General features: G+C 55.8%; 1 protein-coding gene across 3 annotated transcripts in view; it reads left to right on the top strand.

The window, feature by feature from the left end:
* The window catches only part of MOV10L1 (Mov10 like RISC complex RNA helicase 1), a 43105-nt gene extending 29780 nt beyond the window's left edge, over positions 1-13325 (top strand). For 2 of the 3 annotated variants that reach the window (XM_007661561.3, XM_007661560.3), the window contains 8 exons: positions 1551-1650; positions 3197-3361; positions 5822-5995; positions 7992-8141; positions 9074-9181; positions 11293-11430; positions 11969-12046; positions 13022-13325. In XM_007661561.3, coding sequence (XP_007659751.1) covers positions 1551-1650; positions 3197-3361; positions 5822-5995; positions 7992-8141; positions 9074-9181; positions 11293-11430; positions 11969-12046; positions 13022-13297 — 1189 coding nt within the window. In that variant the 3' untranslated portion in view covers positions 13298-13325. Of the gene's footprint in view, positions 1-1550; positions 1651-3196; positions 3362-5821; positions 5996-7991; positions 8142-9073; positions 9182-11292; positions 11431-11954; positions 12047-13021 lie in introns of all 3 variants that reach the window. The other variant, XM_007661562.3, reaches the window with a different exon arrangement.
* The last annotated feature ends 9034 nt before the right edge of the window (positions 13326-22359 follow it).

Below are 22359 nucleotides of genomic sequence, written 5' to 3'. Positions count from 1 at the left end.
CGAGTCGTCCCTTACCTTGGGCCGGGGGAGGCCTAGCCTCGGGAACCAAAGAGTCCCAGACCGAAAGCCCGACGTGACCGAGAACAGCTCCTCCCTCCCGAACGGCCGGCGGGCCGGAGGCCGGGACGGGATAACAGCTGCTTGAGCACAAGCGCCCCAGCGAGGGGAGGATGGCCGCCCAGGCCTCCAGGCCTGCAACCCGGCCCCCTCTGACCCAAATCGGAGCCGATCAAACCAGCGGGGATCGCATGACAAGCGGTCGAACCTAAGGCAGCCATGGACGGCCTGATATTTAAAAATTCTAATAATAATGGTTTTTGTTAGTTGCTTATTATGTGCCAGGCACAGTACTAAGCCGCGGGGTGGATACTAGCAAATCGGGTTGAGCCTACTCTCTGCCCCCTGTGGGGCTCACAATCTCCATCCCCATTTTACAGATGAGGGAATTGAGGCACAGAGAAGTGAAGTGCCAAGCGGCGGAGCCGGGAGTAGAACCCATGACCACCTGACTCCCAGGCCCGGGCTCGATCCACTATTCCATGTTTGGACCCTGAGCGTGGCCCCTTCCTGCAAAAGATCGGGACCTCTGCTCTCCCTGAGCTTCCTCGATAACGCCCCGGAGGCACCCCGTGGCAGGATCCCTCGGGGATGGCACCGGCAGGGGCACGGGGAAGGAAGTCTTGGATCTGCTGCACGTTGTTCGATTGGATGTTCCCCGAGGGCGGGGACCACGTCGTGAGCTTTGATTGTACTCCCCGAGTGCCGAGCGCAACGTTCTGCGCACAGAGGGTGAAGAAGCAGCGTGGCCTAGTGGAGGGAGCCCGGGCCTGGGAGTCAGAAAGACCTGGGTTCCAATCCCAGCTCCGCTCTCATCTTCTGTGTGACCTTGGGCAAGTCACTTGGCTTCTTTGGGCCTTAGTGACTTCAGCTGTAAAATGGGGATAAAGACAGGCACGTAGAGCTTGACAGACGCCATTGAAAAAGAAGGACCTCAGTGAATCCGATGAAATGAGTGCCTTCAGTGTAACCGTGTATTAAAGGGCATTCGATAGTATTTATTGAGCATTTACTATGTGCAGAGCACTGTACTGAGCGCTTGAAATGTACAATTCGGCAACAGATACAGTCCCTGCCCATTGACGGGCTTACATAGGGCATCCCCTAGGCCTCGTGGTTTGAAGGGCGGCGACTGTATTTCGGAGTCCCCGACAGGTTTGCAACAGTGACGGTTTGCTCGGTTTCTTTTCTTGCCCCCTCGGGACCTTGTTACCCCCTCAACGCTCCCTTGTCACCGGGTTGGGACCTGGGGCTGTCAGAGGAGCCCTCCTAGCCCCAAGTGGCCATCAGTCACGGGCCTTCGCTAGCCTCGGGAGAGGTGACCGGCATCCGCACGTAGCACGGGGCCAACCGAAGGGAGGGGGGGGGTCCGGCCGGTGTTTTGGAGCCGGTGCAGGTGGAGTGGAGAGGTGGGGTGCAGAGTCCCGCCCCGGGACTCCGGCTGGCAGCGGGCCGTGGGTGGTCTTCAGTGACTCCTCTTCATTTGACTCCAGAATTGGACATTTCACCCACGTATTCGTGGACGAGGCCGGCCAGGCGAACGAACCAGAATGCCTCATCCCATTAGGGCTGGTCTCCGAAGTGGACGGCCAGGTAAGCGAGTGCTCTTACTTCAGAATTCATAGCCTACTCCCCTCCCCGTCGGATTTTCCTTTTAGAGGGGCCGGATGTGGTCCTTTTTAAGAAAGAAGGCGATCCTCTTTCTTTTATCTTTCTGGAGGTACTCCAGATTCTCAAATAATGTCATCATCAGCGGTATTTATTGAGGGCTTATTCTGTGCAGAGCAAAAGAGTTGGTAGTAATAGTAATAATAATTATGGTTTTTAAACACTATGCCAAAACACAGCGCCGTTTTGGGTGCTGGAGTATAAAGAAGATAATCAAGACAGTCTCACATGGGACTCACTGTCTAAGAGGGAGTCAGAACAGGAATGGAATCCCCATTTTACAGCTGAGGAGGCTTTTTTACAGTTTGGGAGGTCCAGAGAAGTGAAGTGACTCAACCAAGGTCACAAAGCGGGCAAGAGGTGAAGCCAGTTTAGAGCCCAGGTATTTCACCTAGTGTCACAAGCACTGAGAAGCCGCATGGCCTAGTGAATAGAGCCCCATCCTGGGAGTCAGGAGGACCTGGGTCCTGATCGCGGTTCTGCCACTTGTCTGCTGGTTGACCTTGAGCAAGTCGCTTCACTTCTCTGAGCCTCAGTCATCTCATCTGTAAAATGGGGATTAAAACTGGGAGCACCGTGTTGGATAAAGGACTGTGTCCAACTTATCTTCCCCCTCTAGACTGTAAACTTGTTGTGGACAGGGAATGTGTCTGTTTATTGTTATAGTGTATTCTCCCAAACACTTAATACTGTGTTCTGTACACAGTAAGAACTCAATAAATACGATTGAATGAATGACTTGCTCTTATCTTTCCCAACACATAGTACAGTGCCTTGCACACGATGAGTGCTTAACAAATACCATTTTAAAACAAATAAAAAAAAAAAAGCACAGTCCCGTGGGTTCAAGGAGACAGTTCTAAAAATCTGTAGAATGCTGTGCTTTCTACCTCTCCACAAGAGGAGAATCGGTAACCGAAATCGAATCAGTCAGTGGTATTTATTGAGTGCTGACCGGGTGCAGAGCACTGTACTAAGCACTTAGGAGAGGATAATCCAACAGAGTCGGGAGACGTGTTCCCTCCCTACCAGGAGCTTCCAGTCTAGAGGGGGAGACAGTCCCGACAGGGCAGACGTTTTCACCGCTGACCCCCTCCGCCTCTCCACTCATCCATTCAATAATATTTATCGAGCGCTTACTATGTGCAGAGCACTGTACCAAGCGCCTGGGACAGTTCGGCAACAGATAGAGACCGTCCCCGCCCAGTGACGGGCTCACAGTCTAGAAGGCAGGTCCTCCGGAGTTTCTTACCGCTCATTAACTTGGTGTTACCTTGGGGGTGGTCCCCATCCAAACGCGGCCAAAGATTCAGTCGCGTCGGACAGGTCAAACCCTTTCCTCCCAACTCGGGCTGTCCCGGAGGTCGCCCGGCGTCCAGAAGCCGGCCCTTGGCCCTCCCGCCGTGGCGAACCCTTAGCCTTCGTAATTCGCCCGGTGACGGTTACCCGAACGCGGGTTTGTGTGCCGCAGATAGTGCTCGCTGGAGACCCCATGCAGCTCGGCCCGGTCATTAAATCCAAGTTTGCGAGAGTGTACGGATTGAGCGTGTCCATGCTGGAGAGACTGATGTCCCGGCCCTCCTATCAGAGAGACGAGAACACCTTTGGCACCTCCGGATCCTACAACCCTCTGTTAGTAAGTTCAATGCGGGCTTCCTTCCTTCGCCCCCCGCGCATCTCCGATCGGCAGCGGTTCCTTCAAACCAGCCGGGGGTTTGGTCCCGGCAGGAGGGTCGGACGTTCTTTCGAGAATAGTAACGGATATCCCTGGAAGAGAAAACCTCCCCGCCTCCCCATTCTCCACCTGACTCAGTCATACGCGTAGGTCGGGCACCGACTACGGCTGCTGGGATACTGGGTGCCGCTGTTGTTTTTTTTAATGGTATGTGTGAAGTGGTTACTGTGTGCCAGGCACTGTACTAACTGCCGGGGTGGATACAAGCAGATCGGGTTGGTCATAGTCCCTGACCCACAGATCAGAGTCTTAATCCCCATCTTACAGATGAGGGAACTGAGGCCCGGTGAAGTGACTTGTCCAAGGTCACCGGGCAGACAAGTGGCAGAGCGGCGATTAGAACCCAGGCCCCTCTGACTCCCAGGCCCGTGCTCTGTCCATTCGGCCACGCCGCTCCCCTGGCAGCTGGAAGCCAAACCTTTAGGGCCCAGATGAGGCTCAAGTAACTGTATAGGCAAATCTTGTTAAAAAAAAAAACTGGGATTTCCAAGCGAAGGATCTGTATCCCCGCCTCAGCCTCCAATTGCACACGAGGACCAGGGTGCCCCCGTTTCAGCCGGGGAGCTGTTCGCGCCGGATCGGAAGGGGCCAATGGGCCGAGCTCGTTAACAGCGTGGGAGTCCCGCTGAACTCGGAGGAGTTGGGGCCGGAATAACGTCAGACCGGACCCGGTGAAGACACTGAGAGATGAATGCCGCTCAAGCAGCGCCTCGGAGGTTTGCTTGGGCACCGACGCGGCCATGTTTACCGTGGCGTTTCCGAAGCGCTTACTATGTGTCGGTGCCGTTTGAAGCGCCGGAGTAGCTACAAGTTCCCACACCCTGGAGCTGGGCCAGTGCCTGGAAGGAGATGGTACCAGTGCCCTCTGCTGATAAAATAAACTCAAGCCACTTTATATCCTTAGGGAGACTTTATGAACACACGGGGCCTGCGATATATATATTTTTTAATGGTATCGGTTAAGTGTTTACTATGTGCCAGGCAGTGTGTTAAGTGCTGGTGTAGATACAAGGTTGGACAGCTGGTGTGGGCAGGGATTGTCTCTCTTTATTGCTGAATTGTGCTTTCCAAGTGCCCAGTACAATGCTCTGCACACAGTAAGCGCTCAATAATGAATGACAGAGTCCCGGTCTCACGTGGGGCTCATAGTCTTCATCCCCATTTTACAGAGGAGGGAACTGAGGCCCAGAGAAGCGAAGGGACTTCACCCAGCAGACAAGTGGTGAAGCGGGGATTAGAGCCCAGGTCCTTCTGACACCCAGGCCCATGCCCTAGCCACTAGACCACGACTTAATAATAATGTTGGTATGTGTTAAGTGCTTACTATGTGCCAAGCACTGTTCTAAGCGCTGGGGTAGATACAAGATAATCAGGTTATCCCACGTAAGGCTCACGGTCTTCATCCCCATTTTACAGATGAGGGAACTGAGGCACAGAGAAGTGACTTGCCCACAGTCCCACAGCTGACAAGTGGCAGAGCGGGGCTTCGAACCCCCCGACCTCTGACTCCCAAGCCGGGGCTCTTTCCACCGTGGGTGGCAGCCGTGCCCGACTTGAGCAGAGAAGGGAAGGGTTGGGCGGCCCCACCGCGGAGCCTGGGCTGAAAGGAGCCAAGCCGAGAGGGAGGGTGCCGCCGGGGGCGACCAGCACACGGGGTGGGTCTTCCGAGCATCCTGCCGTTTTGTCGCCAGCGGAGATCCTGAACCGGATGGGCTTTCCTCCATCTGACCTGGAATTGGCCTGGCCGGTGGCCCTCGGGCAGGGGAGGCCCAGAGCAGCCAAGGGAGTGAGAAAGTGGGACGTTGAGTGAGAAAGTGGGACGTGGACGTTGGGGGAGAGGAGGGAGAAGCAGGATTTTAGGGATTCGTTTCACCCGAAGCCACGTTTCCCCCATAATTTCATTTGTTTTGGCGGAGGCGGGGGGAATCTTTTACTCCTCCTCCCCTCTCCTTTCTACCTGTAGATCCAAATCTAAATCTTTGTTGTTCCTCTCTGGTGAGCCAGCGCCTCTTCTTTCCCCTTCCCTCTCCCCCATCCTCCTCAGCACAAGGCTCTTCACACTCGTTAGAAAGGATCCCTCGTTTCTGACTCCTTTTCTCCCTGCACCATTCCTCGTTAAATGAGGCGAAGCTGTTGTAAAATAGCGTGTGCATGAGCATATGGAATTTCTGATATATTGTAGCTCTACATACTCCACCCTGGAAGAGGGAGGGAGAGAAAAAGGAAAGGGAGGGAAGGAGAGAAGAGAGGGATATTTTCCAGGACTTTAGCAGTAGGACGTTGGAACATCAAACTACTCCCTTTTCAGACCCCATTTCCTCGACGCGTTTTGTGGGAGACGTCCCCATTGTTGTCTTACAGGTCACGAAGCTGATGAAGAATTACCGGTCGCACTCCGCCCTGCTCACCTTGCCGTCGAAGCTCTTCTACCACAACGAACTGGAAGTCTGCGCCGACGCTAAAGTGGTGACCTCGCTGTTGGGCTGGGAGAAACTCCCCAACAAGAGATTCCCTCTCATTTTCCACGGAATGAGGGTAGGTGGCCAAAAGGATTCGGGTCTTGGGAGTCACCAGATGGAGACTTGTCCCGTGGAAAAGCTTCCTGGCCCAGTGTGGGAGGAAAGCGGGCAGAACCTGTCCCGCCGGGCGCTCGCGCCGACCGATAACGGCCCCCGGTTCAAGAGGGGTTGGGATAGAATCACGGACGAGTGCGGGGAGTAAAGAGGGATAATTTAGGGATGTTTGAAGCTGGAGGCCAACAGTACGGAGTTCCTCCGGACGCCAATCAGCTGGTAATTTGATCAGGCATCTCCCGTGTGCAGAGCACCGTACTGAGCACCGTACTAGGCCCTTGGGAGAGTAGAGCGAGTACACACCATCTCTGCCTTCAAAGAGCTGACCGTCTAGCCGGGAGAGGAGACGTTAAAATAAATAACAGATAGGACGAAGGAGGGAAAGGGGGGGAGCCATAGGTCAGTTTGTGCTTACGTAATAAAATAAGATGGATGAGTCGGTCGTATTTATTGAGCACTTACTGTGTGCCGTGCTCTATATAGGAGAAGCAGCGTGGCTCAGTGGAAGAAGCCCGGGCTTGGGAGTCAGAGGAAGTGGGTTCTAATCCCACCTCCACCACTTACCAGCTGTGTGACTTGGGGCAAGTCACTTCACTTCTCTGTGCCTCAGTAACCTCATCTATAAAATGGGGGGGAAGACTGTGAGCCGCACGTGGGACAACCTGCTTACCTCGTATCTACCCCAGCGCTTGGAGAAAGGTGCTTGGCACATAGTAAGCACTTAACAAATACCATCGTAATTATTATTCTTTTAAGCTCTGGGGAGAGTACAGTGTAGCAGAGTTGGTAGATACGTCCGTACCCACCACGAGCTTAGTCCAGAGATAGGTGCGGAATTGCTATGGGCTAGTTGTACTTGGCCCAGGACGGGGGTTAGTTGAGGGAGCACAAAAAGTAATGAGGGGAAGGCGTTTTTGAGACGATGTGATTTCAGAAGGGTTTTGAAGAAGAGTCTTCTTTCGGGCGGATCCGTAAGGGCAAGGATTCCACGCAGGGGGAGAGGCCTAAGCAAAAGAGCAGCCGCGAGAGAGATGGGAACGAGGCCTTCTGAGTAGGTTGTCTCGAGAGGATTGAAGAGTGCAAACTGGGTGAAGTGGGAGAGGAGCGGGGGAGTAAGTAGGGGAGAGAGAGCTGAATAAATGCCCTAAAGCCGGTGATCAGCAGTTTCTGCCTGATGAAGAGAGAATTGGGCAAACGTTGGAGGGTTATCAAGCACCATTAAAAAAAAAAAAAAGGCAGCTCCTTTTCTCACTTGGGTGAAGTAGAGAGCCTTGAGGCCCCCCGCACTCGTCCCCACCCGTTAGGGGAAGGAGATCCACCGGCTTTCTTTGGCGGAGACCGGCAGAGTGGACTCAAGGCCCCAGCACTGACAGGCTGGGCATCACTGCGCAAAAGCCACCTTCCCCCGGGATCATCGGACCCCTCGGTCGCCCCCGAAAAAAGCATCCCTGGCGACCGCCGCCTCCCCTACCCCCACCAAAGGTCCTGGGCCTGCCAAGCCGGGGCTACAGTCGGCGCCCTGGCGTGCATCTACAAGAGGAAACTAAACCCCTAGAAGACTGGTGGCTGCAGGGATCCCTGAACTCTCAGCCCCTAGGAGCCTGAAACTGCTCCTCTAGCCATTGCTCCCTACCGATTGTCTTTTTATTTTGTGTATTTGTCTGTGTCCAATTTTCATGTCTCATCATTCCCGATGTGTCTGTCTCCAGCCCCTTCCCCTCCTAGATCGTGAGCCTCCCCCCCCCCACGAGGGATCATGTCTGATTCCCACCTGCGTAGTCTCTCCCAACACTCAGTCCAGTGCTCTACACCCAGTAAACGCTTAATAAATGCTGTCGGTATCACCCCCGCTCCCCTCACGGCTCGCACCGTCCCATGAAGCCAACGGTGCCTGTCCCTCCCGAGGCCCGCTGAGGAGAGGCCCTTGACATCGTCCCGGTTCATCCCCTCCCACGCAGGGCAACGAAGCCCGGGAAGGAAACAGCCCCTCCTGGTTCAACCCGGCCGAAGCCGTCCAAGTCATGCGCTACTGCTGCCTCCTCGCCAAGCACGTCTCCAACGTGGTGTCCACGACCGACATCGGCATAATCACGCCCTACCGGAAGCAGGTAAGGTGGTAGCCGGCCCGGGTGCCGTGTGAGGTGGCCCCGAACACGTGCCCCCGACCCACGCCTCTTCCCGGCCGCCCTGCCCGGCAGCCCGACTCTCCTCCTCGGGGGACGACCGAGAGGAGAGCGAGGTAGACCGCCGTCCGGTCCTGCTAAGTTCTAACCCGGGCATAGTGGGGGGCTGCCGTGGGCAACTGGACCACGGGTCTCATGGGTGGAGGCAATTCAGGACCGGGCTTTTGGCTGTCGGAGCTACGGGCAGGTGCCAGCCTGCACCCAATCCCCTGTATTCCTGAAAACCATCTGGGAAAGGCATCCAGGCTGGGCTCCAAACCCACTCTTCCCGACCCAGGGAAGGGGGCGTCCAGAGAGGTTCATTCATTCATTCATTCAATAGTATTTATTGAGCGCTTACTATGTGCAGAACATTGTACTAAACGCTTGGAATGTACAAATGGGCAACAGATAGAGACAGTCCCTGCCCATTGACGGGCTTACAGTCTAATCGGGAGGGAGGTGTCTCGGGAGGAGAATGCGAGCGCTCCTGACTCAGACCAGTCACGAATAACGAGGCGGCCTCAACCCTTGTTTTTGGGAGGTGGGTATCCCTCCTGCGGGTTGGTGCCGGGCCCTCGGTCTGGTCTGCCAAGAGAGCTGGACTTGCCAGTCGTATTTATCGAGGACTTACTGCGTGCGGAGCGCTTGGGAGAGTACGACGTAACAATAAACAGACACCCTGCCCACTAAGAGCTTACAGACTTGTCCGTAGGGAGGCCGGGCCTCCCCTTTCCTCACAGCCCCGGCGGCCTGGCCGCCGTCGTCCTTGGCCCAGCCTCTGACTTCGGGGACCGCACCTGGTCCACCGCTCCCTCTCGATCTTCGAAACGTGGTTCAGCCTGACTCCGTGTCTCCCCGTCTTGCCTGTCTTTAAGGTGGAGAAAATCAGAATCCTCCTACGAAATGTCGACCTGATGGATATAAAAGTTGGGTCAGTGGAAGAGTTTCAAGGGCAGGAGTACTTGGTTATCATCATCTCCACGGTACGTGCCTGCGTTCGGCGGGGAGAGTCTCAGCCGTCCTGGAAGAAAAGCGAGAGTTTTCAGGCCATCTGTTCAGTAGAGCACGGAGCCGGTGGAAATCTAAGAAGCGGACAGTGGACCCACTCGACTGAATAGTCCTCAAGTCCCTAGGACAGTGCTTGGCCCATAGTGAGCGCTCGGTAAATGCCTCTGAACGATTAAGATGGCCCTCTCCATAGGGGCAGTGAGGCCTAGTGTGGAAAGAGTGTGGACCTGGAGGTCAGAGGATCTGGGTCCTAATATCAGCTCTGCCACAAACCTGCTAGGTGACTTTGAACGAGTTATTTCTCTTCTCTATGCCCCAGTTCCCTCGGCTGCAAAATGGGAATAATAATAATGGGGTATTTGTCAAGCGCTTACTATGTGCCAAGCCCCGTTCTAAGCACCGGGGTAGATACAAGGTCATCAGGTTGTCCCATATGGGGCTCACAGTCTTAGTCCCCATTTTACAGATGAGGGAACTGAGGCATAGAGAAGTGACTTGCCCAAGGTCACACAGCAGACAAGTGGCGAGTCGGCATTAGAACCCACGACCTCTGACTCCCAAGCCCGGGCTCTTTCCACTCAGTAAGCGCTTACTATGTACCAAGCACTGGGGTAGATACACGGTAATCAGGTTGACCACAATCCCTGCCCCACATGGGACTCTTCATCCCCATTTTGGAAATGAGGTAACTGAGGCCCAGAGAAGTGAAATGGCTTGCCCAAGGTACACAGGAGATAAGGGGAGGAGCCGGGATTAGAATCCACGTCCTCTGCCTCCCAAGCCACTGAGCCATGCTGCTTCCCACTCCTACTTAGACTGTGAGCCCCATGTGGGACCTGATTATCTCGTGTCTACCCCCGCGCTAAGTACAGTGCTCGGCACTTAGTAAGCGCTTAACAAATGCCCTAATTATCATTAGCAACGGGATTTGAGCACCTCCTGGGTATAATGAGCACGGATGCCCAGGTCGCTCTCCCCGCCCACAGAGAGCTTCCACTTGATGGGGCACCGCGGGCCCGATGAGGTGGAATAAGTAGACAGTTTTCCATGTTGGCTCTGCCCACACCTCTCCAGATTCGAGCTTCGGCGCCGGGTCTCGGCTCCTCGGCGCCTGTGGTGAGCACCTGAGATCCTCCAACCTCGGGAGAACAAGGTTAACGTGTTAAGTAATTCCCGTCTTCACTGCTGACCCCCGGGCTCAGCTCTCATCGTGCCGGACTGGGACAGGTCCCTACGGCAGATGTAGTTATCGCACAGGGCTGCCTGTGGGCTACGGCGACCGTTTCCTACGTGGGCAGCAGCCCGGCCTAGTGGAAAGAGGATGGGTGGGCCTGGGAGCCAGAGGAGCCGGGTTCTAATGCGGGCTCCGCGACCTTCGACGTGTCACACCTTTCTGTGCCTCCATTTCCTCACCCGTAAAACGGGGATTCGGTCGATCGTATTTATTGAGCGCTTGTTATGCGCAGAGGACCGCACTGAGTGCCGAGGAGGATACCCGTGCCCCTTCCGCCTCAGATGGTGAGCTCCGAGTGGGTCAGGAACTGGGTCTATTCTGATGAACCCGTAGCTATCCCAGCGCTTAGAACAGTGCTTGACACAGAATGAGCACTTAAAAACCATAATCGGCATCATCGGGCGCTGGGGTCCATCTGCGTACGCTGTAATTAATTAATTAATGTTGGTATTTGTTAAGCGCTTACTATGTGCCGAGCACTGTTCTAAGCGCTGGGGTAGACACGGGGAATCAGGTTGTCCCACGAGGGGCTCACGGTCTTAATCCCCATTTTACAGATGAGGGAACTGAGGCACCGAGAAGTTAAGTGACTTGCCCAAAGTCACACGGCTGACGAGTGGCCGAGCCGGCATTCGAACCCACGACCTCTGACTCCAAAGCCCGTGCTCTTTCCACTGAGCCACGCTGCTGTACGTAATCCAGCACCTCGAACGGTGCTTGTCACATAGGCGCTCAACAAACACACAAACGCAACGATCAATGTCTGCGAGAAAGACACCCTCCCATAGCCGATCTCGAGGCCCGACCCCTCCCTCTCTCGGTTTCCCGTTGAACTTCGGTCTGTATTTTCAGGTCCGGTCGAATGAGGAGAGATTTGAAGACGAGAAATATTTTTTGGGTTTCTTGTCCAACTCCAAACGATTTAATGTCGCGCTCACCCGCTCCAAAGCCTTGCTGATTGTGGTGGGAAATCCTCACGTGCTCGTCAAAGTAAGTTCCCCTCCTCCCCAAGCAGCGCGCCCTTTTCACTGAGTTCCGTCTTCGCCAATTAACTTGTAGGGCTTTTCGGTCCGCGGGGAGGGACGCAGTCGACATCTTCTAAATAGCCCTAGGGCTCGGGGATCAGCTGCTGCTGCTGCTGCTGATGGCCTTCGATCGATCCAAGAGAGCGGCTCGAGCAGGGGGGACGTCCTTCAAAGCTCAGCCCCGGGGAAGGCCCCCCCCCCCCCCCCCCCCCCCCAATCAGCGCGACCCCGGTCTTGGGGTCGCCGGGGCGGACGCCTCGGGCCCCGCCGAGGCGGCCCCGGCCTGCCCCGGGACGGTCGAGGGGGAGTTTGACCGCTCAGGTCAGCCCCCGCAATCAAACGGCAGCTAATCAGGAAACCGTCCACCCTCTGTACCCGGCCGCTGTCACCACCACCCGAATTGAGCTTTCTAGGGTCGCTCGTTTCTCCACACGCCCTTGGGCAACGTCTGGGCTCGGTGGATGGATAAATCTGTTCTTTTCCAACTAGGACCCTTGTTTCAGTGCCCTGCTGGAGTACAGCCTGGCCCACGGCGTTTACACGGGCTGCGATCTGCCTTCCGAGCTGCAGACGCTGTGTGGGTGAGTGTTCCTCCTCCTGCAGAGAGCCCTGCGCCCGGTGGTTTCGGGGGCGGGAGATGGGAGAGAAGGAAGACGGCCTGGCGGGCAGGACCCCAAGTCGAGGAGATTATTTCCCGGACAGGCCCCCTTCCGACCGCCCAGCTGCAGCAGACGTCCCCGGCGGGTAGGCAGAAGCCCCCTCCCCCGGTTGCGACCCCGGAGCTGTCACTCTGAGAGGGTCTCGAGCCCGGGTTCGGAGGGTCTGCGTCTCAAACGGCTCGCGCCCTCGCTTCCGAGCCCCTAAACCGGTCAGGGTTCAGAAGCCCGGCTTCCTGGGGGAAATGGAACTTTGACTGGGCTGCAAATCCCGACGATCCCATCAGCACAACATCCGCTGTAAGCTCCCCAGCTCAGTCCCAGCATCTCTCTCTCTGCCTTCTTCAGAGAGGACGTGGACCGGAGTGTGGGTTTAGGGAGGCAGTAGTAACCGATCCTCCAGAGGTGGGCAGTGAAATTTCCATTTCGAAGCTCTAGGTTGGGCCCGGAGAGGGTGACTCTCAAGCACGGTGCCCCAAGAACCAGAATAGCGCCGTGGCCTAGTGGCTAGACCACGGGCCTGGGAGTCGGAAGGACCTGGGTTCTGATCCTTGCTCCGCCATTTGCCCGCGGGGGTCACTTCTCTGTGCCTCGGTTCCCCCATCTGTAAAACGGGGACCACGACTGTGAGCCCCAGCACTTAGGACCTGGCCCATAGTAAGCGCTTTAATACCATAAAGAAAAGAACCCGGGAAGGGAAAGTTGGGGTCCCCTGGCCTCTCCTCTCCCTGCCCTCCAGAGAAGGGGGCACGGAGGGAGCAAAAGCTTCCCGAAAGCTTCACAGCCTGGGCCCGATCCCACCTTCAGCCCGAAATGCTTCCGGTCTCCCTCGTAGCACGGCCTCAGAGCCCCGAAACCGGCAACCGCTCACTGACCCGGCTCTGTCGTCTCTCCCTCCAGCTCTTGAGTGGACGGCGGGGGTTTTCGGCGTGGGCGTCCCGCCCCTCGGCCCCGCCCGGGTCCGGCCTCGGCAGGAAGGTGGCGGAGCACCCGTCTAGCCCGGTACCGGCACCGGCGGCGCTGGTTCCGACCCGGCGCGGTCCACCGGACCATCGCCGTGGGTCGCTCCTTTCGGCCCCCGCCGCCCCGACCCGGAGGCCGCGCTTGGGCATCGAGGGCCTCGCCCCGATTTCGGAGACTTTATCGAAGCGGGCTTGGTTGGAGCTTCCATCTTGATGAGAAAATAAATCGGTTCCCACCCGGACTCGCCAGGCCTCTCACAAGCGCGTCGTCCGTCTCCCAGCAACCCGACGTCTTGCCCCCGCTGGGAGCAAGAACCCCTCCCTGTCCCGTCGGGCGCCTCCGCCACCCTCGGGATCGGAGAAGACGCTGGGGTCCCGGCCCCCGGGCAAGAAGCGGCGGCGGCCGGTGCCCGCGGCTAGACCGGAGCGGGGATGGCTCCCGGGTCCCGCCGAGTTCGCGGGGGGGGGGGGGGGGCGGCTCTGGTGCCAAGCCGGGGGAGACCGGGAGCCACCAGAGAATAAGAGGAGCAGATGCCAAGTCGCTAAGCATAACAGTCCGTGGTCAGAAATCAGCCCGAGCGCTCGGCGAGAGATGAGGGGCTGGGGGAAAGGATCTGACTGGACTTAACTGCCCGGTCCCAGGGGTTTAGGGTTCCATGCGCTTCTCCCCAGAACCCCTCCGGGGCCCCCCCGGCCGGTCACCAGACTGGGTCCCGCCCCCAGGGTGGCACTCCGCAGGGGGACGGCGCGAGGCTAGAGGGAACCAAGGAAGGAAAGGGGAGAGGCCCGGGGCGTCCTCTCCGACTGTCCAGGGATTCCAGAGGGGAAAGGCCTGAGCCGCCATCCCCAGCTGACAAGATGGGGACCGCTATCCCGGCCGCTGAGAAGCAGCTGACGGGCCCGGGCGTCAGAGGTGGCGGGTTCGAATCCTGCCTCTGCCATGCGTCGGCTGTGTGACTCTGAGCAAGTCACTTCACTTCCCTGGGCCTCAGTGACCTCATCTGTAAAATGGGGGTTAAAACCGTGAGCCCCTCGTGGGACAACTGCTCACCTTGTATCCCCCCAGCGCTTAGAACAGTGTTCTGCACATAGTAAGCGCTTAACAAATACCAACATTATTATTCATCCCCATTTTACAGATGAGGGAACTGAGGCCCAGTGAAGTGACTTGCCCACAGTCACACAGCTGACGAGTGGCAGAGTGGGGATTCGAACCCATGACCTGTGACTCCCAAACCCGGGCTCTTCCCACTGAGCCACGCTGCTGCTTTACAAATAGCACCGTTATTCCCCTCCTTCCGGGCGCTCCTGCCCTGCTGTCCCCCGGCCCGGGCTCTCCCCCGACGCCAAACCCTCGGGATTGCCGGACCCGGGCGTCCAGCTCACGGGCCGGGGCGTCCAGCACAGTGCGGGTCCGAACGATCGGCCGGGACTGTGCCTCTGGCCCGCAAGGGGGCGCCGTCGTCTCCCCGGCCGGGCCCGCCCCCTCCGCCGCGAGGGCCAATCAGGGGGCGAGAACCGAAGGGGGCGGGGCTCGAGGGACTTCGCGGCCAATCAGAAAGTGAGAACAAGGGGGGCGGAGCTCTCCGGGCGGGGAGGGGGGGAACGGGACTCGGCGGCCAATCAGGGAGCGAGGACTGAGGGGGGCGGAGCTCTCCGGGCGAGGAGGGGGGAACGGGACTCGGTGGCCAATCAGGGAGCGAGGGCTAAAGGGGGCGGAGCGCTCGGGATTTCGCGGCCAATCAGAGAACGAGGACGGAAGGGGGCGGAGCTCTCGGGGTGGAAGAAGGCTGGACTCCTCAGCCAATCAGCAGCGGGAGGGGCGGGGCCCGTGGGGGCGGGGCCGCATGACGGACGGACGGCCCGACCTATGAGAGAGAAAGAAAGACGAAGTCCCGCCCCCCGGGACTGAGCTCCGCCCCCTGCGAGAGTCTGTCCGCAGCCTCGATGTTCGTGCCCAGGGAGGAGCCACTCTGGCTGTTAATGAGGCGGAAGGACCTGGGTTGATGATGATGATGGCATTTGTTAAGCGCTTCCTATGTGCCGAGCACTGCTCTAAGCGCTGGGGGGATACAAGGTGATCAGGTTGTCCCACGTGGGTCTGTGCCTCAGTTCCCTCATCTGCAAAATGGGGATGAAGACTGTGAGCCTCATGGAACCTGATGACCCTGTATCTCCCCCAGCGCTTAGAACAGTGCTCGGCACATAGGAAGCGCTTAACAAATACCGACATTATTATTGTTGTGGGCCGCGTCCTCCCGCGGTCCCGGAACGCCCTCCCTCCTCACCTCCGCCAAACCGATTCTCTTCCCCTCTTCGAAACCCTACTTAAAACTCACCTCCTCCGAGAGGCCTTCCCAGACCGAGCTCCCCTTCTCCCTCTACTCCCTCTGCCACCCCCCCTTCACCTCTCCGCAGCTAAAGCCTCTTTTTCCCCTTTTCCCTCCGCTCCTCCACCTCTCCCTTCCCATCCCCACGGCACCGTACTCGCCCGCTCGACTGTATATATTTCCGTTACCCTATTTATTTTGTTAACGAATTGTACATCGCCTCGATTCTATTTAGTCGCCGTCGGTTTTCACGAGACGTTCTTCCCCTCGACTCTATCTATCGCCATCGTTCTCGTCCGTCCGTCTCCCCCGATCGGACCGTGAGCCCGTCGGACGGCGGGGACCGTCTCTATCTGTTGCCGACTTGTTCGTCCCAAGCGCTTAGTCCAGTGCTCTGCACATAGTAAGCGCTCAATAAATACTATTGAATGAATGAATGAATGAATGAATACCCCCATTTGACTGATGAGGGAACTGAGGCTCAGAGAAGCAAGTGGCTTGCCCCAAGTCACACATGGGACAAGTGGCGGAGCTGGGATTAGAACCCATGACCTCTGACTCTTAAACCCGGGCTCTTTCCACTGAGCCCCACTGCTTCTCTCTCTCTATATATGTAGGTAGATAGATGGATAGATCGATCAATCGATAGATAGATAGATGTAGATTGAAGCAGCGGGGCTCAGTGGAAAGAGCACGGGCTTGGGAGTCAGAGGTCATGAGTTCGACTCCCGGCTCTGCCACTCGTCAGCTGTGTGACTGTGGGCAAGTCACTGAACTTCTCTGGGCCTCAGTGACCTCATCTGGAAAATGGGGATTAACTGTGAGCCTCACGTGGGACAACCCGATGACCCTGGATCTCCCCCAGCGCTTAGAACGGTGCTCAGCACTTAGTAAGCGCTTAACAAATACCAACATTATTATTATTATGTAGATATAGCTATGTCTATATCTCTATATAGAGATATGTATATATGCATATATATCTATATACCTATATATAGATATATATACATATAGATAGATAGGGGTATATCTATAATTCTGCCCCACAGCACTTATATGTATATAATGTATACATCTATAATTCTGTTTGTTTTCATTGGTGTCTGTTTAATTGTTTTAATGTCTGCCTCCCCCTGCCCTCCCCCCCGACTGTGAGCCTGTTGTGGGCAGGGATTGTCTCTCTTTATTGCTGTATTATACTTTCCAAACGCTTAGTACAGTGCTCTGCACACAGTAAGCAGTCAATAAATATGATTGAATGAACGGTCACTTCGCTTCTCTGGGCCTCAGGTACCTCATGTAGAAAATGGGGATTTAAACTGTGAGCTTCATGTGGAACATAGACTATGATGATGATGGTATTTGTTCAGCGCTTACTATGTGCCAAGCACCGTTCTAAGCGCTGGGATAGATAGAAGGTCATCAGGTTGTCCCACGTGGGGCTCACAGTCTTAATCCCCACTTTACAGAAGAGGGAACTGAGGCACAGAGAAGTGACGTGACTTGCCCACAGTCGCACAGCTGACAAGTGGCAGAGGCAGGATTCGAACCCATGACCTCTGACTCCCCAGCCCAGGCTCTTTCCACTGAGCCACGCTGCTTCTCTATGTCCAAGGGAGCGGGTGCAGTTGGAGAATAGAAGGGGGCCCAGTATCTCCTCCAAAAAGCCTTCCCTGACTCGCCCCTCATTTCCCCTTCCTATTTCACCTCCTACCTACAAGCTTATGGGTTAGAGCAGCAGCGGGGCTCCGTGGAAAGAGCCCGGGCTTGGGAATCAGAGGTCATGGGTTCTAATCCCGCCTCTGCCACTTGTCAGCTGTGTGACTTCGGGCAGGTCACTTAACCTCTCTGCGCCTCAGTCACCTCATCTGAAAAATGGAGATTAAGACTGTGAGCCCCACGTGGAACAACCTGATCACCTTGTATCCTCCCCAGCGTTTAGAACAGTGCTTGGCACGTAGTAAGCGCTTAACAAGTGCCATCATTTTTTTTTCTAGTCCCGGCTCTGCCATTTGTCTGCTTTGTGGGCTCTGCGCCTCAGTTATCTCATCTGGAAAATGGGGAAGAAGACAGCGAGCCCCACGTGGGAGAGGAACTGTGTCCAACTGATTCACTTGTGTCCACCCCAGCGCTTAGGACAGTGCCCGCCACATAGTAAGGACTTAAATGCCACACTTATGTGAGCCCGTAATAGGGCAGGGATGGTGTCTATCTGTTGCCGAATTGTCCATTCCAAGCGCTTAGTCCAGTGCTCTGCACTTAGTAAGCGCTCAATAAATACTATTGAATGAATGAATTAATGAATAATAATAATAATGAATGAATAAGGACTTTGATACTCATCTCCAATCCCACAGCATTTCTGTCCGTATTCTTATGCTCTGCCACGTTCCCTATTTGTAATGTAATTTAATGTCTGTCTCCCCGCTGGAATGGAAGCTCCTTAAGGACATAGTTCCTGTCTATTCACTGTACTTTCCCAAACATTAAGTACAGTGTCCTGCGCACAGTAAGCACTCAGTAAATACCACTTGATTGCTTATCTATTGATATATCAAGTACATCAGAGGTAAGGGGCTTGAAAGTTATAAGAGATGCAGAAAGCGTGTTCCCTGAGCAAAAGATGTTAAAGATCACCCCGGCAGTCGTGACAGGACGTGGGGAAGTGGAAATTAATCAGGGACAGAGAGGGAATGGGACTTCAGGAAGGCTTTGAATACTAACAGTGGATAGACTGATGCCAGCCACGCTCGTGCGCCACATCCTTCGGGGAGGCGGATTTCAGGCTCCTGTTGGAGAGGGGACGACGTGTCTGCCATCGGTGCCCGGGCAGGAAGGAGGACCAGGTGTTAAATTTATTCGTATCGCAATCACACCGGAATCTCTAGCGTGATTTTCTTTCCCCGGGCAATGTCGCACCCTCGATCTCACTGTGTCCCCGCAACACCCTTATGAGGCGCAGAGAGACAGACCCTTATTATTCCCATTTTCCGGATGAGGAACCGAAGCCCAGAGAGAATAAGTCGCTCGCCTGAGATCGCACGGCAGGCCGGGCACTCGAATCCAGGCCTTCTGACTTGCAGCGATTCATTCTTGCCTTTCTCCTCCCCGTATTTCCCAGAAAAAGGAAGGATGGGAGATGGGGAGAGAACGGGGCCGGGTTGAGAGGCAGCATGCACCCAAACAAGGAGAGGTCACTACGGTCCCTGCTCCCTTCCCGGAATCCCCTTGGACTCCACGCCCCTTCCCGGCCCCCACCGGCTCCGTCCCGCATCTCGGATATTTGGGAGACCTGTTGCGGGGGCGAGATTTGTGGGCCGGGGGCTCAGATGGGAGTGGGACCGAAGGGTCTAATTACCATTTTGGATCTCCGCTTCCCGGGTTTCCTTCCCTGCTGGCTGGTAATGTGGTGATATTTGGCGGGGAAGGCTCACGTCTCACTCCCGTGCCAGGTTGTTATTTTCATTTAGCGCACAGGAGTCGGGTTAAACTATCCCCCTGGATCTCACACGCCCCTGAAAGCTTGGCAGAGAAATGAGGTGAGGAAGACCACCGAGGGGATTGAGAGGTCAGAATCGGAGTCCCTGAGTAGAAGACACTGGAACGGGGGAGGTCTTGGATCGATCCGTCCATCAGTGATATTTACTGAGCACTTACTGTGTGCAAGAGCACTGTAGTAAGTGCTTGGGAGAGTATGATATATAATAGAGTTGGTAGACACGATGCCTGCCCTCGAGAAGTTTACAATCTAGCAGGTTGTAATGGGGGTCATCTGGACCAGGCCCCTGCCTCCGTGCAGAGAAATGATCAATACTCACCTCCTCCCTGCCAAAACAGATGGAGTCTTCTTTTATTAATAACAATAACAACAATAATAATAATAATAATGATGGTATTTGTTAAGCGCTTACTATATGCCAAGCACTGTTCTTAGCACTTGGGTAGATACAGGGTAATCAGGTTGTCCCACGTGGGGCTCACAGTCCTCATCCCCCTTTTACCGATGAGGTCACTGAGGCCCAGAGAAGTCAAATGCCTTGCCCAAAGTCACACAGCTTATAAGTGGAGGAGCCAGGATTAGAACCCAGGTCCTCTGACTCCCAAGCCCCAGTTCCTTCCACTAGGCCACGCTGCTTCCCACTGTGCGGAACTCTGTTCTACGTACATTAGGCGTTCGGCACATCCCGAGACTCGCGGGAAATGTTCGGAACACTGCTGTGCTCACAGAAAATGCTCAGTACAGCGCCCTGCTCACAGAAAATGCAGGACGATGTTCTGCTCATGGAAAATGCTCAATATAGTGCTCTGCTCACGGAAAAAAGCTCAGAACGGTGCTCTACTACGGAGCGCTGTGAGCAGCCTGGCCTAGTGGATAGAGCACAGGCCTGGGAGTCAGAAGGAACTGGATTCTAATCCCGGTTCTGCCACTTGTCTTCTGCGTGACCTTGGACAAGTCCCTTACCTTCTCTGTGCTTCAGTTCCCTCATGTGTAAAATGAGGATTAAGGCTGCGAGCCCCATGCGGGCCGGGGCCTTTGCCCAACTTGATTAGCTTGAATCCGCCCCAGTGCACAGTAATCGCTTAACAAACACCATAATAAAACAGTGCCCACTCAAAAACAAATGCTCAAAACAGCGCTCTGCTCACAAGTCAGTGTTCTGCTCACAGGAGAAGCCTAAATTAATAACAACAAGCATAATAATTATGGTATTTGTTAAAGCACTTACTATGTGCCAAGCACTGTTCTAAGCACTGGAGTAAATACAAGGTCATCAGATTGTCCCACGTGGGGCTCACAGTCTCAAGCCCCATTTTCCAGATGAGGTCACTGAGGCACAGAGAAGTGAAGCGATTTGCCCGAGGTCACACAGCTGACAAGCGGCGGAGTCGGGATTAGAACCCATGATCTCTGACTCCCAAGCCCGGGTTCTTTCCACTGAGCCACGCTGCAACTTTTCAGCCCAGGAGCCCTGTGTGGGCCAGGGACTGGGTCCAATCTGATCATGTTTGAAGGTCCATCGGGACTCAGACCCAGAATTGTCCGGCTCCACCGCTTGTCTGCTGTGTGACCCTGGGCAAGTCACTTCTCTGTGCCTCAGTTCCCTCATCTGTAAAATGGAGATTGAGACTGTGAACCCCATATGGGACAGGGACTGTTTCCAACCCGATTAGCCTGTATCTACCCCAGTGCTTGACGCATAGTAAGCACTTAAAAAATACCATCACTGCTGAATTGTACTTTCCAAGTGCTTAGTACAGTGCTCTGCACACAACAAGTGCTCAGTAAATTCAACTGAATGAATGAATGAATGATGATTATTGTCGTTATTATTATTATTATTATCATGTCCCCCGTCCATAGTCGAGAACCAGGGATTAAGGACCTGAGGAGAGCACTGATCCATGTGGGGCTCATAGTCTTAATCCCCATTTTACAGATAAGGGAACTGAGGCCCAGAGAAGTGAAGTGACTTGCCCACAGTCACATAGTGGTGACAAGTGGTCACCTTCATTCATTCAATCGTATCTATTGAGCGCTTACTAAGTGCAGAGCACCGTACTAAGCGCTTGGGACGGACAATTCGGCCAGAGAGAGAGACATCCCTGCCCGACGACGGGCTCGCACTACCTGCCGAGCACCGCTCTGAGCGCTGGGGTGGGTCCGAGGTCATCGGCTGGTCCCACGTGGGGCTCGCGGCCCTCATCCCCGTTTGACGGATGAGGGAACTGAGGCCCAGAGAAGTGAAGCGACTCGCCCAGAGTCACGCAGCCGGCAAGCGGCGGAGCCGGGATTAGAACCCACGACCTATGACTCCCGAGCCCGGGCTCGTCCCACTAAGCCTCGCTGCTTCTCTCGTTAGGCGCTTACCGTGTGCCGGGCACCGTACTAAGCACTGGGGCGGATACCAGCAAATCGAGTCGGGCCCAGGCCCCGTCCCACGTGGGGCTCACGGTCACAGTCCCCATTTTACAGACGAGGGAACCGAGGCCCAGGTTTCCCGAGATGTCCCCTCTCTCCCGCACCCCAACCTCGCCCACCGGATGTCAGGCGGAGCGAACGCAGCCCCCCAAGCCCCCAATCCCCACGTGCCACCCCATCCACAGCGTGGCGCAGTGGAAAGAGCACGGGCTTTGGAGTCAGGGCTCATGAGTTCGAATCCCAGCTCTGCCACTTGTCGGCTGCGTGACCGTGGGCGAGTCACTTCACTTCTCTGGGCCTCAGTTCCCTCATCTGGAAAATGGGGATGAAGACTGTGAGCCCCACGTGGGACGACCCGATGACCCTGTGTCTACCCCAGCGCTTAGAACAGTGCTCTGCACATAGTAAGCGCTTAACAAATACCAACATTATTATCCACGAAGCAGCGTGGCTCGGGGCAAGAGCCCGGGCTCGGGAACCAGAGGCCGTGGGTTCTAATCCCTGCTCCGCCGCTTGCCGGCTGCGTGACTCTGGGCGAGTGGCTTCACTTCTCTGGGCCTCAGTTCCCTCATCCGTCAAACGGGGATGAAGGCCGCGAGCCCCACGTGGGACCAGCCGATGACCGCTCAGAGCGGTGCTCGGCAGGTAGTGAGAACCCGCCGTCGGGCAGGGATTGTCTCTCTCTCGCCGAATTGGCCATCCCAAGCGCTTAGTACAGTGTTCTGCACATAGTAAACGCTCAATGAATACGATCGAATGAATGAAGGTAGTAAGCGCTTAACAAACATCATCAGTGTTATTATGCCCCTCCCCATCTGTCCCTGGTCCATCCCCCCTGGGGGGGGGGGGAGGGTGTGTGTGTGTTTGTGTGTGTGTCTGTGTGTGTCCGGGGGGGGGGGGGGGGGGGGAAGGCCCGGCCCTTACCTCCATCCTCCCTTGGGGATTTGCAGAGTCATGGGGGGCGGGGGGCACCGCCAGTTGCATCGTCCACAGCCCCTGGCTGGGGGGACCGGGGGGGCCGGG

Source organism: Ornithorhynchus anatinus, chromosome 14 (genome assembly GCF_004115215.2).
Source record: "Ornithorhynchus anatinus isolate Pmale09 chromosome 14, mOrnAna1.pri.v4, whole genome shotgun sequence".
Classification (NCBI taxonomy): Eukaryota; Metazoa; Chordata; class Mammalia; order Monotremata; family Ornithorhynchidae; genus Ornithorhynchus; species Ornithorhynchus anatinus.
Note: the sequence above shows the minus strand (reverse complement) of the source record. Positions and strands in the feature narration are given on the sequence as shown.